Genomic DNA, 17,665 nt, shown 5'->3' with positions numbered 1-17,665 from the left:
GGGAAAGGCAAGCCCAAACCACAAAGAAATAGCACTTCAAACCTACTAGGATAGTTATAACAAAAAACACAGATAATAACAAGCATTGGCAAGGAGGTGGAGAAATTGGAACTCTTAAACAATGCTAGCAGGAATATAAAATGGTTCAGTCACCTTGGAGAACAGTTTCACAGTCCCTAAAAAGTTAAACATTGGATTAACTATGACCCAGCAATTCCACTCCTAGGTATATATCCAAGAGAATTGAAAACATATGTCCTCAAAAAAAGCTGTACATGAATGTCCATAATAGATTATTCGTAACAGCCATAAACATCCATCAATTGATAAATGAATATTCAAAATATGGCATATCCATATAATAGAATATTATTCAGCCATAAAAAAGGAGTGAAGTACTAATATATGCTACAACATGGGTGAACCTTGAAAATATTATGCTAAGTAAAAGAAACCATACAAAAATGGCCACACATTGCACGATTCCATTTATATGAAATGTCTAAATAGGCAAATCTATAGAGACTTAAAGTAGATTAGTGCTTGCCAGGGGCTGGGAGGAGAGGAGAATGGGGAGTGACTGCTAATGGGAATAAGATTTCTTTTGAGGCTGATGAAAATGTTCTGGAATTAGATAGTGGTGTTGATTGCGCATCTTCCTGATACATTAAAAATCACTGAATTATACATTTTTAAAGTGTGGACTTTACAGTATATGAGTTATAGCTTATTACAAAGAAAAAAGATGAAAACGACCTATGTCAGATTTGTATCACACTATCTTATGACCTGGAAGCCCCTGAGCTGGGGCTAGTTGAAAATCCTCAGTGAAAGAAGTTTGTGGTGGTTTAGTTCTCTTGTTTTTTCCTTCTTTTTTTTTTGGAGGATATGTTAATAACCCAAGGATCAACCTCACGGAGCAATGAGCTCGCTTTGTGCCTCCCTCACTCCAGGTAAGAATATTTCAAGTGGTACGGATGAGGGGATTGGTACAACTCCTCCCCACCATTGTAGTAAGAGCTCCAAGCACATCTTATCAAGGCTGGGTTTGCTGCATCAGCTCCACACACACAGACAGGGAGAGTATGGTCTGCTCCACTAGAAGTCTGGAGACCTGTGTTCTAGTCTAGTTCTGCCATTAACTTGAGCCTCAGTTTCCCTATCTGTAAAACAAGAAGTTAGTATCAAAGGTCTCTAAGATCTTTTCTAGCACAAAGATTCTGTGATGCTAGGGAGGAAATCTCCTTTCTCTCCTACTCCTCCACCCCAACACACACAAACACCCATAAAAAAGAAACATTCATCCGTGACAACTGGGCCATCATTTCCTGCCAAGAAGAGATAAGTTTTGTAGTGTGGCTAGTGGACAAAGGACACAAAAAGTTAAACAGCCCAAGAAATGGTTTTACTGTCTGGGATCCTCAGAGACTGTGGAATGATCCTATCAAGGAGTTCCTAGGTCTGTTTGTTTTTAAGTTGACGAGCTTGTAAATGGGGGATTGTCTCAATGTACAGTCCTAATTCCACTCAGTGGAACGTAGGCCTGTACTCACAGAACACCTACTCTATTCTGCCCTTGACTTTCCTCATACAGAGGTTGCAGAAATAACCACAGACTCTCTGGCCCACAAATATGTTTTTTTTTTTTTTTTAGCTTATGTGATGATATTTTTAAAGCTGTGCCAATATTCTTGTCAGGAAATTTTACACAAGTCTCTCCCCTTTTGACACACTCTTAGTTTGCCACAGTCCCCTGTACTCCATAGTGTCCCATATGCTGAAGTCAAGTTTCAGAAGTCTTTTGATTTCACATTTTCACAGTTGGGTTTTTTTCTTTCATCTGTTTTTTGCTATTTTTTTTCTTATACTCAGATAGCTTCATTAATCACTTGCCTGGCCCTTGTGGGCAGTCGAGATAATCTAGCTACAGCTGGGCATTCACGTCACACCCAAGCACTGAATCAGCACCTGTATAACGAAGACTCCCAAGTCGGTGTCTCTTTTGTCCCTCTCACCACACTCATCCAGTAACCAATTCCAGGAAGTGTGACTTCCTCACATCGCTCCTCATCTCCCTCCCTTCATTCCCCCTTTGTACTTCCTTAAACCAGGTCTCCATCACTTCCCACTGGTCTATGGCAAACAGTCTCCCAAGAGCCTTCCCACGTCTAGCATCACCCCCTCAACCCACACTAACAGTGACCACAGAGCAGATCTGTAGAAGCACAAATCTAATTCCTGCACTCCTTGCTTAACCCCTCTAAAGGCACCCTGCGGCCTACCACAGGTTAAAGGGCAAGTCCAGCTCCCACTGACCTCGGCAGCCTCACCTTTGACTACACATGGTCTGCCACCCTAAACCCCAGACCACCTGTCATCTTTCATTTTCTTACCAAATGCACACCCTCCTGCTTTTTCCTGTGCTGTACTCAGGGCCTGCTTTCTATTTGTGAGGGCCTGCTCATCTCTGAATATTCAATTTAGGGGTCAATGAAACTGTTTCTGTTCACACACTACCATCCTCATTTAAAATCTTCACCTGCCCTTTGACCCCTCTGCATCCCACCAGACTCCAACCAGAACCCTTCATTGCATGTGTTTACTTGCTTGTTAATTTCCCTCCACTGCCCTGTGAGCTCACTAGGGGCAGGGGTGGTGATGAGGCCATCTCATATCCCCGGTACCCAGCATAGCACCTGTACACAGTAGGCACTTCATACATGGTTAATAAAAGAAAATGAATGTGTGCCTGGCCCACGAAGTTCTTACTAGCTTGTAAAGCATAAAAACACATAGATGAAAGGAATAAAAAAATCCAAGAGAGGATCTACAGCTAAGTGCTCCCTGGCAAGGCAGAAAAAGTAAGTAAACAAGAAGATCATCTCTTGTGTGAGCCGCTGCCATAGATTCCTAACAGTTCCCTGCATCTTCCTTTTCCCCCTCCAGTTTGTAGCCAGAGTAATCTTTCCTGAATGCAAACTTGATTCATGCCCATTGCTTTTGGGAGAAAACATAAGAGTCCTAGGAGTGAGGGCTCTTCCTGTCTCTGCATCCTCCTCTCCCACCTTCCACTCCAGGCTCTGCTACCCAGATGCACTGGCCTTCTGCCAGTCCTTGGTACATGCGCAGCCCTCCCCCAGCACAGGGCAGATGTCCATGCTGCGCCTTTGCTAGAAAACTCTTCTCTCCTTTCCTTACCAAGGGAATTCCTATCAGCCTCCAGCTCGAAAGCATTTGCTGCTCCCTCAGTGCCTGACTTCCCCAAGGAGAGGTCAAGGAGACGTCAAGGCCTCTATAACACCCTATTTGGCAGGGGGCACAGAGATACATGTGCGCCCCCACCATCTCATCCTCTTGGGCCCCTTTGCACTAATCTGGTATCAAATGAAAGAAGGGGGGGTGAGGCAGCTTTCAGTCTCTCCTCTGTGGACAGGAACTGTCCAATAAAACAATTGCTCAGCAGTTAATGGAAGGCATCCACCTTAGAAGGTAATTTAGCAACCCTCCATTGCTCCCCCAGTGCATTGCATGGGGGATCATGGGCATCCCCCCGCCCCAGAGACTCATCAAAGAATCCCCAACCCCTCCAAGGACAAGCAGGCTTCCCCAGGGAATTTCTGGTGAATTCAGTAGTATGCTTTTCTCCCTCTCCGTTACATTTCCAGGATAATTTCAGTGCCCTTTATAGCTGAAATCTCTTACCCCCACCAGCATGATATCCTACAGTTAAATGCTTTTCTCAGCTCTCTAACTAAAGGAGATGACTGCCTCCCAGCGTGCCTTGGCTGACCCAGAGGTGAGGGCCCAGAGATGGGCTCAGAGAAGGCGGTGAGGAAAAGCAGGCTATTCCAGCACTACTCCAAAGAACCTGCATCTTCAAATGCTTCACTCAGCAGGTTCATGGAACAGACAGATGGTCAGATGGCCATCCCACCCCAGAGACTGTTTCCCTTCCCACCCTCGAGGAGAGGCAGAGCCTATAGGCACCAAGTTCCCCACCCCAGGGTGGGAGCGCTGGCCCCAGACACAGTTGAAGAAGTCTGAATTAGGATGTCAGGTACAACGCCCTACATTACTGAGGCCACCCATCTCTCTGTTTAACACAGCTTTGATAATGAGACTTGCCATGCCTCTATTTTGTTTCCTGCTATACAGTTGATAAGGGAGTAAAAGTCCACTTAGAGAGCCTGTGAAATCAAGATGACAATGATCAAGAGTACCCATTACCTGGAATATGATTTGACTTGGTTCTTGACCTTCAAAAACAGAAAAATTCATGGGTTTCAGGGGCCCACTAAACATTCCCTCTTGGCCATATCCAGTTGTCTGTTAAAAGAAAGAAAGAAAAAGAGAAAATTAGCATCACTATCTATTATGAATGTATATGTGTCAGCTGTTGATTTTATTATGGTTTTCAGGACTGATATAGGAAACATAAGGTTCTAACTGGGCTCAAAACAACATGAAATCTAGTCAAAACAGTCAGAAAAGATCTAATATTTGTTGAGGCTCTCCTATATCGAGACAGTGTACTATGGGCCTTGCACTGCTTTTCTCATTTAACCATTTAAGCAATCGCCCTGTGGCAAGAATATTAACATTCCCCTGTTATTAATGAGGCCCACAGCTGTGAAGTTACTTGCCCAGAGTAAAATCCACAAGTGGTTGACACAGCACACGCACTGGGATCTGACTGAACAAAAGCTCATGATCGTCCCACAATGCCACTCGGCCTTCTAAACTCTACATGGCTTCACACCAGCTTCTTAAACACCTCCCTCCCCCCCATTACTTTGTAAGGAAATTCACAGCAGATTCCTAGCACTCCAGAATTCACAGTCACCTCAAGGACAATTGAATTTATAAAGGGAAAAAAATATGTAGATATGTTTAGTACAATGCTTGCTTGATACATAGTTACCTGGTAAATTTTAGTCAAATTTTAATCTGAACTACAACTTTAAGAAAAGCTTAATATTTTAACATTTGATTAGCAATCTATACTCATTTAGAAAAATATAAAAGCACAAAATGTCTACTTCAGGCAATGTTTCTAAAATCCAAAGACCCTGAACTTGACAGGCAAGCAGCCTCTGTGGACGCCCAAATCCAGGCTGGAATAGCAGCAAGTGGCGACTGGGACAGTAAGAAGAGCTTGCACTTGCTAAACGAGTATGTGCTGAGCTCTGTCCTAAGCACAGTTAATGCTGACAACAACCCTATGGGAGTAAATTATCATTGTTAGCTCCATTTTACAGGTGATAGGACTGAGACGCAAAGAGTTTCAGTAATTTGCCCAGGTAGTGGCAGGAAGCAGGATTCAAACCTGTGACTGTGGAACCAGCCCTTTCAGCACTACGCCCACCAGAGGGAGCAAAAGCAGCTGAGGCAACGTGGCAGGAAAGCAGGCAGTGTCTGGGAGGCGCAGGAACGCAAGACTCCCATCATTCCAACACAGGAGGACAGGGAGCATTCAGCAGCAGCCCCTGCCATGCCTTCGTCTCCCACCACCAGTGCACCTTTGAAGGGAAACACAAGGCAGAGTGCTGCGGGTGGCATGCAGGAAGGGCCAGCCAGCCGTAAACCCACCCACGGAGGGGTGCCCCCCGGAACAAGGGATTTAGCACGCCTACAAGATGCTGGTCTCCCCTCCTTCCTGAGTAGTTCTTCAGGTCTCCTCCTTGTGGTGGAAATCAGGAGTGGGATAGGTTAAATCAGAAGTATGCCATGGAAAGTTAATGATTTTTGGAGCTGAACAGGTAATACCAAAAAAGTAAGAACTGGGGGGAAGAGAATTTGTTTTCCACTTCTTTATGGAGAACAAGTGCACCGTTGGTGTGGAAATGCTGGGAATAACCCAAAAACAATTAGGATGAAACTGACAGGAAAAAAGGTCTTACACTATATACCTTGGTTCATTGATTCTTAAGTTGATGCAAGTTGTCCGGCAAAAAAAAACAAGAACACGGTGGGCTTTGGAATTTGGTTTCCTCTCCCTCAGAGTTGTGGTAGGCCCTTGGATTAGCTGCTCCCAGCCACTGCTGACCTCTCTCCCTTGGAAAGCCAAATGGTCTCTTTCCCAGATTCCCTTGCAGCTAGGAAGGTGGCCAGGTGACCCAGCTCTGGTTCATGAAACAAAAGTTGAAGTCTGCTAGGGGTGGTTCTGGGGAAGCGTTTGTTTTCCTGATGAAAAAGGACAGATGTGGCTGGCATTGCCCTTCCCCCTTCCCTGTTGTTCTTGCTCAGACAACGGACCTGTGGCTGTACCTGTGCCAGCCGCTATGAAACCATGAGAGGACAAACCAAATTAAATAATGGTGGAGCAAAGAGAAAGAAGTCCAAGTCTCTGATAACATCATGGAACTGCTAACCCTGCCCTGCACTGCTCACTTCGAGCTTATTTTTACCTGAGGAAAACAAACACCTATTTACTGGAGACACTCCAAAGTTGAATTTCCTGTTGCTTATAGCTAAAAGAATTCTTAACTGACAATAATTTTTTATAGACTTCTAGCTCAACAATTCCTTTCAAGGTTTATCTTCTACTGGGGCTCTTCCTCCTTTCTACTCCTTTTCTACATCTCCTGAAGCTCCGTTAGCTCCTCTAGAAGATGGGGCACAAGAACGGGATGCAGAGGTCCAGGTACCACCATGCTTAGTACAAGACAAGGGCCATGCTTTCTGTGAGGCTACTAATTAACAGCAAGCTGCCTTGGTCAACTTACTGCTCACATCAGCAATGATGTCTTTCAGTTGATCACACCAGTGATGGCATCCAGAGAAAACTACATTAGTCAGGCAAACGTCACAAACAAGGCTGCATTTTTCCTACATAGACAAGCTGGCTCACTTATCAGGAAAGGAGGATATGTCCCAGTTACAAGGTTCAAAGTTGGGTTCTTATATCAGAACAATAAATCTCTCTCCCTGCCCATTAACATGACTGTCTGGGCTATAAAGATTTCAAAATGCATGTGCACACTATGAGTCATCAAGCCAGACTGCCAGAACTGGAAAGAATGGTGTGGTAGAAACTCGTGAAAGGACAAGGGGGTTTATGCAGGAGTTGAAGGGAATAACACCCACCACCTTGCACAAGAGATAAAAGGACAGGAAGAGAATGGAAGTGACATTGTTGAGTGTTTCCTGTGTGGCAGCTATGGAATTAGACCCTCCACACACATCACTACTTCTGATCCTCAACAATATCAGGAAAGTATCTCCAGAGAATCTCAAAGCAGAGACACAGATGGAGCTGTTGGACCACCAAGCCCCAACTCGGAACCATGCTGCTACACTGCCTTCCAGGCCAGCAAAAGACACATGCAATTGCCAGACTCACCTGCCTAGTAGCTGTCCTCATTGTACTTTCCAGCGAGAGTTCTCTGCATTGATTATATTGTATTTGTGCCCAACTCTTCTTCCTTCTGGAAGAAGCATAGTCCCAGGCAAAACTCTAAAATAGGTGACTTCTTGATTTCCCTGCCTCTCTATTCAGCACTCTTTCCCAAACCCTGGATCGCTTACTTGCTCTCTTTTAAGTGCCCTTGCAATACACTCATGCAGTGTTTCTAACCCCTTTATGAAAACCAGCACTTGGAAAAGAATAAGAAAGTGACTTGCACTATGGAATAAACGACTGGCAATCATTTTAAATTGTTACCTCTGTTGAATAGTCTTATGCTGAGGGAAAGAAGCTCCAACTAAATTTCTAGTCTTCATAGGAGAAAGTTTGGGAGTAGGGGTGGCTGAAGGCAGGAGAGAGAAGTAGCTCCATCCCAATGCCCCTGAAATCCCACCGCACAGACAGCAACCCTCCTTCATCCACAGACAGCTGCGCATGTGGCTGTCTCCTGGGCCAGGCTCTTGCTGCCTGGAGTGGTTTAGGCAGGATTTCTTGCTCTATGTAGAAATCCCAGTGGTATGAGAGTAGAGAGAAGAAAAACTTGTTTTCACCTTTTATCTAGGAAGAAAACTGCATGTCCCCTTCTCAGACAAGAAGCACATGGGCCCAATAATATCAAATTATCATGATAGAATCTTCTCTCTCTTAGATCTCATTGCTGGTTCCCAATATAATTCCATAATTGTGTACTTAATTTCTATCCTGCTCCTGGCACTGTGCTATGTGCTGAGGCCACAAAGAGGACTAAAACACAGTCTTCCCCATGGAGGTCAGAGTCCATATGAGTGTAGACACTGAATATTTAAATTGCTGTAGTAATAATAACAGCCAGTATTTACCAAGAGCTTAGATTGTGCCAGTTGCTGATCCAAGGGCTTATAAATGCCTTATCTCATTTAATTGCCACAACATCCCATAAGGCAAGTACTCTTATTAGACCCATTTCACAAGGCAGAAAACTGAGGTTCAGAGCTTAAGTAACTCACTCAAGTTTCTATCATTGGTAAGTGGCAGTGCCAAGTTTGACTAGGTCTGACTTCACCACCACCCTATGGTAACATAGGCAGCAAAGGACATATGAGAGAGTAGGAAGAGGAGAGGAGTCAGGCGGGGATGTTTGACCCAGTCCTTAGTCAGTCCTACTGACAACTTTTGAGCCTCTGGTCTGTGAGGATGCACATTGCTCATAAAGTTTGAACTGAAGCTTTTCCCCCCAGGAGGAAGGTTCTGGTAGATTTAGGAGTTTAGATCTATTTCACTCTGTAAATATTTTGAACTGTGTGGGCTCTAGGGGGCTCTCTGGAACTTGAAATTCCATGTGTTATTTTTGGGTTCCAGAAGAAATGAACCGCAATTTGAAGTGTGAGGATCTAGTAGCTTCCTTTTAAGGAGAAAGCAAATGCTTCAGATACAACAAGTTGTTTGACAAGTGCATGACCTTTATGAGCCTCGTAAGTAAAAAGAAGATGGCAATCCACTGTCTACCGTAGGTCAAGAGCTGGGGTCTCCAGGTTCCATCCAGCTCCAACCTCTAGAAGCCTGTCAGTTGATAGGGTTAGCTCAAAAAACAGCTAAAGACAAATTTGACCAGAAAATTCCAAACCATATATGGGGAGAAAAGTACAGAGCAAAGCAGTTTTGAAAATAGAGAAAATGCTTTTCATAATGTTTCAGTGGTAATTTTTCATGGTTAAAGTAAGAAAAAAAAAGTGTCAAGATTAAGGGACGTAGACTAATACACGTATCAGTATACTTTTCTTTCCGGATTCCCTGAACTACACATGAAGGTCTAAACCTGAGTAGACAGATTTATTTTAAACCTTGTCCATTAAGCAGTACTGGCTTTTAAAAACTGGGGAGAAAGTACCTCCCTGGTTAAAGGAAAGACATATGACTTGTCGCCATTTCATCAAAAATATCACATCTGGGCAAACTACATGTCCTTTATATACAATGATTTAGTTTGATAGACCTTTTTTTTTCAAGTGATGCTAACCATTGTTTCCCTTGTATGGGGTAGAAGGATGGCAAAAAATATTCTAGTAAATAAATAAAGAACATCCTCTTCTCTTACCAAATAAAGTGTGAGGAGATAGAAGCAGTGCAGCTGGGCTTGCATGATTGTGGTTTTCTTTATTCAAACTCCTGTGAATAAACCAGAGATAAAAGTGGTTAGTTACCAGTCTGCTAAAATCATATCTTTCCAACTAGGAAGGATCAGTGGATGATATCCAGTTATAAAACTAGTAGAAAGGGATCCCTAAAGGCCAGCCTCTCCTCCCTATGCAACAGCCCAGTTTCCAGAAGCTTCATGACACCTCATCCATAGCAACACACAAGTCAACATCCTGAAACAAGCTCATGGTAACTCCATTTCTTTAACTGCTTCACTGTATTATAATCTTCTTCATTTAAGGGTCTTAAATGATAGGCAATAAGTATAATTTTCACTCATTATATGGTTGGGGAAGATATGTTTTGGCAAATGCCAGGATAACTAGACACGAAAATTTTTGTGGTTCTAATTCAAAGCTGTGAGTATATGAGATTCCTTAAGCAGAAAGAACCCAACAATGTTCACAATCCTTCATTCAAAGACCTTGCCAGCCATTTCTTTGGTCTTTAAACATAGCTGTTAACCATGCAATATACCTAAGGAAAAAATGTACTTTTTGTTACTCCAAAAGCAACCAAATGAGAATCCAAACTCTGCCCTTATTCTCTTCTCTTCAATATTATTTTCCCTTTCTTCCTTGTGGCTTCACGTTTCACAGAAATTAAACTTTTCCCCTGAGACGCAGATTCAAGGCAAACTACACCAATGCTAGGATTACGCCAGAGGAGGTCTTTAGTCTCACGAACAAGTCTTGCCTACGTTTCCTCTTTGCATGAACACAATTCCACTAGTGAATATCACATCCTGGATCATGATATTGCTGGAGGGAAAACATAGTGCACAACTAAAATTGCCTAAAACCACCAAGCCATACACACTTGACAGATTTCCTCACAAATACTACTTGGAAAAGGATTGGAGTAGATTTCTAGATAATTGAGTGACATTTTATCTGAACTACCTAAAATATTTGATCCAACAATCTGCATGGAAATTCTGCTAATTGTCAGGATTTCCCTCAGGTACAAAGACTAAATTCAGACAGTTTCTATGGCCACTATCTGAGAGGCCAAGCATATCCTTAGCAACACAGGTCAAAGGTTTTGGGGGGGGGGGGGAATAAAGGAGTTTTGAAAAACCACTGCCGCTTGCTTTAACCATGGACCACTTACAAATATGGATTCAAGGCTGCTGGCCTTACTGCTTAGGGCCGATGCCTTCATTTAATTCATCACAGCCCACAAAACACTGAATTCCCTCTGTGTCCTGCAGCTGTGTCCAGCCAGGAAAACACAAAGGGAGCTAACACTTACGAGAAGAATTTGCCACACACATGCTAAGACTTCTGTATGAATTATCTTCTTGCTTTCTCATAAGAACCCTATCAAGTAGGGACTATTAAAATTACCTCTTAAAGATCAAAAATCAAAAGGTGAGAGTCAAAGAATTCAAGAGTTTTGCCCAAGATCATACTGCCTGGCTAATTCCACATCTACACTCTTATTCATATATTATTCTCCTTCTGAAAGCTCACATGTCCTCATAATAACATCTAGTATCACTTCACCCATTATATCTTTCCAAAAATTAAAAAAAGTTGTTTTTTTTCACTCCATGGCTGCTCTTCCTCTTCAGATACTGACATGACCCCCCCCTTTGATACATATACTTTCACACATATACTATCACACATATACTAATGTGTTGTACTGCGTCTCCTTTTCATTTCCCCTCTCACCTTGCCCTCAGCAGTCTCCTATTTTTTAATCCAGCCAAGTGCTATGGATTGATTATAGTTTCCCACCAAAAATTCATCTGTTGGAATCCCAACTCCCCAGTACCTCAGAATGTGATTCTATATGGAGAGAGGGTCTTTACAGAGGTAATGAAGTTAAAATGAGGTCATTAGGGTGGGTCCTTATCCAATATGACTGGTATCCTCATAAAAAGGGGAAATTTGGGCAGAGAGACACGTATAGAGGGAAGACTACGTGAAGAAACAGAGGGGGAAGACAGCCACCTACAAGCCGAGGGGAGAGTCCTGAAACAGATTCTTATTGGCCTCAGGAGTCACCCCTGTGACACCTTGATTTTGGACTTCCAGCCTCCAAAACTGTGAGATGCTACATTTCTATTGTTGAAGCCACCCATCTGTGCTACTCCGTTATGGCAGCTCCAGCATTCTAACACACCCAGGAACTCTGGTTTTGACTGAGAAGGGCACTGCCAGTTCAGGGTAGAGGTGGCCTCAGACAGGATTTTATTAAGGTATTATACATGCAGTGCCCACGGCATCCCAGGGGGTCCACTCACAGCTTCATTGATTCTCCTGCTGGGCTCCAATGCCTCCAAGAGGCATTTTTAGACTCCTGTTGCTTCTGCGTTTATTGAGTAAAGTCAGGGAATTTCTAGGTCCTAGGTCCTAAAACCTGCAAGTAACTCAATACAGAAGCATTGATTTCCCCTTACAAAAAGCTAACGGCAGGCAAACCTTAAATACAGTCAATCACCTCTCATCCTTTTCGTGTAAAAAGAAAAGCATGAAGTGCTTTGAATTAAAATAATTCACCCTGTTCTAGGGTTGAACCATACATTTCCAAAGAACAAAGAAGGTGCAGAAGGAGAGGACTACAAAATTTGTTTTCAAACATCATAGGCGATGTGGGCAGGAAAGGTTGTGATTGGAATTCATAACACCACTAGGACCAAACAGTGCCAAATATTCTGTGCCATTTATTTCATCTCTGCATTGCATATTGCTAAGAGCAGCAGAAATTTTAAAGCAAGGCCAGATATGAATAAAGATCAGATTGAAAGCTCACTCACACCATTGTTCATCAAGTAATGTTCAGATCAATCATGCCCATCTTTTTGGTCCCACTTAGGAATCTCTGTCACCAATTACATCACTTAAGGTTTAGAAAAATCACAGGAGTATCTGACCAATTGCACTCTTGACGAAGTAGGGACCCAATTAAAGTGGCCATTAGTAAGCTAGAAATAAACAGGCAGACAAAAAATCAGGGCCGCTGCCTTGTACTTCAGACTGATTAGGAGAAAGGAAGGAAGGAAGAAGAGAAAGGATGGATGCCCCATCACACACATATATACATATAGATTTTTCTCTCACTAAACCTTGCAATATAGATATGCCAATCTTTCAATATACGAAAATCTGGATTTACACGTATGCAAAATTGGGAGTGATTACTTACATTAGCAATAGATTCATGGTCAGGCAAATGGGCTCATGGGAGGATAGATGGTTCCCCTAGAGGACTTAAAGTGTTTTAAATTTATCTGACTGATTCAAATACAAATTAGTCCCATAATTATTCTTATTAAAGGAAAGACTAATGACTTCTGAGGCATATTTTGAGAAGCGTGCTCATGCTTTTTCCTGGCCAGCTTTCTTTCCACCTGGCACTCCCCCATAGTGAGCAGGGAGGGGTGGCTGGGGTGAGGAGCCCTCTCCTCCAAGCCCCACAGGATGCCCCAGCCCTGAAAGGAAGGGTTGTCTAGCCCAGGGCAAAGGGAAGGGAGGTGCCACACGGGAACAGACAGCTATTCCACCCTGGTGCTCCCCTGATGTCTTAGGCAGGTTGGCAGTGAGGATGTCAGGGTTGAATTCCCTGAGGTGTGCAGATTTACACCTCAGAAACCTAGGAGGGAGGCAGAGGCAGGACTTTCTTTCCTCCATAGCTAGCAGAGCATCACAAAGGTCTTCCTTGGCCTACAGAGAATAGGAATCACTATTTCTCATAAAAGCTGGCTTAATTATTTTTGACAAAATGTTTCTTCGTGTATTATACAACATTTCCTTGTGTATTATAAAGTGTACATTTTGTCAAGCATTTTGCTGAGCATTTTGTCAAGATAAGAAAACCACTCATTCTGCTCTTAGAAATTCAGTATGAGGTAAGTCTAAATTAGATCCCATTCCATAGGATTTAAACACTGAGATTTAAAAACAAATAAACAAACAAAAACACTTTCACTAATACTAGTTCATTTACAAGGAGACACTGAGGCAAGGATTCTAATGACAAACATGTGCCGTCATGCTCAAGTATAGCAGGTTAATTTTTTTATTTCTGTAATTAAATCATAACTGACAACTGGGATGGGCAAGAGAGTAAAGGAAAGTGAATTTAATTCTAGCTTAGTAAAGGGTAACATACCACTATGAAATCTCACTTGAGAGCTAGTGTTTTATAATTGAAACTTGAAAAAATACAAAGAGCTAGCATTTTGTGAGCATTTACTAAGTTAAGCACTTTGGTCAACTTCTTTCATTTAAATATCACAACAGTCCTATAAGATGGGTCCTGTCGTTATTCTACAAGGCAGGAAGCTAAGCTCAGAGAGGCTGAGGAAGGGGTGTGGATCTGACCCCAGAGACCGAGCACAGAACCCTCCACGTGAGGAAGGGTTCGACTTTAGTTTAAACATTCTTTAAAAGCATAAATCTACAATTTTGATTTCTCTTTGTCTCTAATGAATGCAAGTCCTAATGTTTTAAAATAGTTAAAATATGGTAAGAAATTACTGATCCAGTATATTATAGATGAGAGAATTCAACATGTCAGTCTTACAAAATATTTTAAGAGAAATTAGATTTTGTTTGTGCCACATACACAATAACCAAGGATAGGTTGGTCTGTTACATATGCTTAAGTGAAAAGTCAACTTTAGCGTAATTAATATCTCAACCACAGGGTTAATACCTGCTTTTATTAGGTTAATATTTCTTGTACCTAAGTAAACATTCCTGTTTGTCTTCACAAGTAACAAATAGGTAGGTAGATAGATATTCCCCTAACAAACTTAGGTACCTCTTTCCTTGTTTAATCGATGAGTAGGCCACCGAACAACTAGCTCCATGGTAAATTTGGCACCATGGACTTCTGAATTAATAGAATTTTATGCCAATGAATAAATCTACATGTTTCTACTCATGTGAACTAACACCCATTAAGGCACTTATTTGTGGGCCTTTGGGGAAAAAGCAATGCTCAGCTTTCCTTCTCAGAGTCACCTCTCTTGACATGGTAGAAAAGTAGGGGCACACTCTCCTTTCCAGAGAGTTCCTTTGACAATCAAACAGGAAGCTGAGTTGCTGCCAGGATACATTTTGCCTTTTGTAAATGAAGGGAGGAGGTACTGGAAATGCAACCTTCACCTTGAACAAAATGGCTTTTCCCAGGGGACATGTTAGCAAGTTTCAAAGAATGCCACCCCCACACCTCACTGTAAGGCTTATGTTTGAAACATCAGAGGGGCTTTTAAATGCCTCATAAAAAAAAGCAAAACTCAATTATTTTATCATGCTTTTTCTTTGTCGGACCACATTTCTTAGCATAGAATTTATTGCTTTCTTGCACAATGGAAGATGTAATCATTGCAGCATTACTGGGTTTTTTTCCTGGAGAGTGAAATGGCAACTCCTCAGTTTGACCTGAGTCATCTCCTTGAAATTTCTCATGGAAAGGAGAGCTAACTGTTCATTGAACGTCTACCATGTGCCAAGCAATATACCGAGTTCCTTACATACTTATCTAATTTACTCACAACTACTCGGTTAGGCAAGTATTTTCATTTTATAGATGAGAAAATTAAGGTTTGAGGAACTTAAGCAATCTGCTCAGTGCCCGCTGGCTGGTAAATGATGAAACTGGCCTAACCAATCTGCCCAACCCTGAAGACTCATAAACTATATACCCTGTAATCCACAATAAATCCACACTCAGTACACTCAGTAAAAGATTCATTTCGTTTCCTCCTGAGAGCTGAATGTCGTCCATTTTCCTTGTCATCTAAGCATGTGCTTTCTTTTTCTTTCGAACAATTCCTTATTTGCTATCTATATTTTGAAGAAAATAAAGACAAGAAAATACCAGAGAATGCGCTGCCCTTCCAATCTCCTGCTTGGCATGCCCCATCACAGAGGACATCCCTCCCCAGAAAGTCATGCATAATAAAGGAATAACCAAGACAGAAGCAGGCACTGGATCTTTGAAGACACCAGTAAGCTATTCATGACTTGACACGTCAAAATAATTACTCATTAGCAGAGGGTCCATCCATTTGAAAGAAGCACCAGGAGCTGACCAACATGCACATCAGGCTTTGCTTTCCCAATTATGAAGGCAAATCTGTCTCTCTGTTTTCAATTCTTATTCTAGTACTTTTAAGAAAGGGCTTCTTTTCTCCCATGCATTTCCTCTCCCTTGCTGTGTCCCAGACAGTCTTAAGAATCCTAACTTGAATCTTGTTCTCTGAGAAGTAGATAGAATGCTCAGTTTTGAAGACCACATCTGAGAGAGGACATGTTGTGAGAATGAGATTCTAATCCCAATTTCTAAAATACGAGAGCTCCAGAGCATCTTAAGGCTAGGCACTTTTATATTTTAATCACAAAGAATATGTGTAATACTCATTTAAACATCCGAAAACTCAATCTTTCCTTAATTCCACTAACAAGCTTGATTCAACTGAAGCCACTTCATCAAATGAATTTAGAAAAGATAGACTGATGAAAGGAAATCGCTTAAGAAATTATGCACTGTAAGCCAAACTTTTCACACCAGGAATAAACTTCCCTTCCCAGCAATGCTGCAGAGCAGCCCTCAGGGAATAAATTTGTCCAACAACCTCTCAGGTACCCCCCTCCATCACCTATTTCATCAGTCTTGAAGAAAAACATTATCGACATATTTAAGACATATCAACCCTTACCTTTTCGTAAGTAAATAACAAAACGGTTGTCAAAAGTTATTTTCTTCCATCCAGCTGTTGAGACTCGTTCTGAGACTTGAGCGTCTCCCAGGAGGACACTCCCTCTGCACTGCTCTGCTTCCCCAGCCTCTCCCTTCACCTTCAGTCAAACGTTAACCATTGACTGGTTTTATTGATTTTCAGGAACCATCAGATGTCATAAAAGGTATTATTGTATTCACTCCAGGAAAGAAATGGGTTTGTACCAAAAGAAGTTGATTCACATCTAATACATCTCAAAACAGGTTTCTGAATTTTTGAATGCAGATAAGTAAATTAGAAAACAAAGAGAAGCCAAAGAGAAAAAACTTTCCATGTATTCAACTATCTCTGGAGTGTGAGCTCCCTGACATCAAAGGCAGTTTCATCCATATTCTATACCCCCAACACTTAGCGTAGCATCTGTACAGAAGACTCGACTAACGAATATTTGTGTAAATTTCATGTCTAACACAAAAGACAGAACACAGTCACCAGGTTTGAGCAATGACACAGTTCATCGATAACCAGCCACAAGAGACAGGAAATGACTCAGAAGGTGCCACCAGAGATACAATCTGGCTGCGCCTGCTCCTGAAATTCAACGTTCTCTTCCAAGTCTACACGAAACAACCAGCAGTAAATAGCTTCCCCCCAAACACAAGCCAAGTCCTTTTTGGATTTACTTAAGTTATCTTTTCCAGTCAAAATGAGATTTCCAATTAAACAATAAAAGCCAATAGACCCAGATTTCTTAAGTCAAGACCTGTTGGCAACTGATTCCTGATTCCCACACCTCAGTCACTCTGGGAACCCACCCTGAAAATGAGAATCAGTGTCATTTTTGTGTCAAATATGTCACACTTTACCCTGTTTCTGCTGACCTCCTGACATTCCTTTCTGTGCTTCCCCTGAGCTGTGTCGTGTTTTCCATTCGTCTTTAGGTGTGCATCTAGCACGGTCAAAACAGAAGAACACAGCCTACTGTCTAGATGGGCTTCCTCCTTCCCAGATCCCTTGAGAAGATTTCATGATTGCTGTAAGCCTCATTTATCTTGGAGGCCCTGAAAGTGAAACCGTCTAGTCGCATGCCAGTTCTTAGCATACTCGTTGGACCAGCAGGTCCAGGAAAGGTCTTGTTCCTTTGTCTCACAGCCAACATAACTATGTTTAGGGAAAAGAAATCAGTAAGGCTAAGCAATTCTCAAATTCTTAACACCTCTGCCCGCCCATTAGCTGAATAAAACGATCTTGTTCTACAAAATCAAATAGCTTCTGCTTGTGTGTTTCACTTCCGGGACTCAATGACAAACATCTCACAGCATTCCTCTGAAAGAAGTTTACTTCTTCACTGGGAACTTTTTAATAATGTAGGTAAAAAGTGCTTT

The 17,665-nt window shown here is 42.1% G+C and overlaps 1 protein-coding gene across 1 annotated transcript in view; it reads right to left on the bottom strand.

Moving 5' to 3' along the window:
• Window positions 1–16,671, bottom strand: part of CDH17 (cadherin 17) — a 62,189-nt gene extending 45,518 nt beyond the window's left edge. The window contains exons 1-3 of the mRNA XM_046642152.1: window positions 16,260–16,671; window positions 9,480–9,550; window positions 4,228–4,326 (exon numbers count right to left, since the gene is read on the bottom strand). Of these exons, the coding sequence (XP_046498108.1) occupies window positions 4,228–4,326; window positions 9,480–9,524 (144 nt within the window). The 5' untranslated portion in view covers window positions 9,525–9,550; window positions 16,260–16,671. The remainder of the gene's footprint in view (window positions 1–4,227; window positions 4,327–9,479; window positions 9,551–16,259) is intronic.
• Between the last annotated feature and the right edge of the window lie 994 nt (window positions 16,672–17,665).

Source organism: Equus quagga, chromosome 16 (genome assembly GCF_021613505.1).
Source record: "Equus quagga isolate Etosha38 chromosome 16, UCLA_HA_Equagga_1.0, whole genome shotgun sequence".
NCBI classification, from domain to species: Eukaryota; Metazoa; Chordata; class Mammalia; order Perissodactyla; family Equidae; genus Equus; species Equus quagga.
The sequence above is the reverse complement of the archived record's forward strand: the minus strand, read 5'-3'. Positions and strand labels throughout refer to the sequence as shown.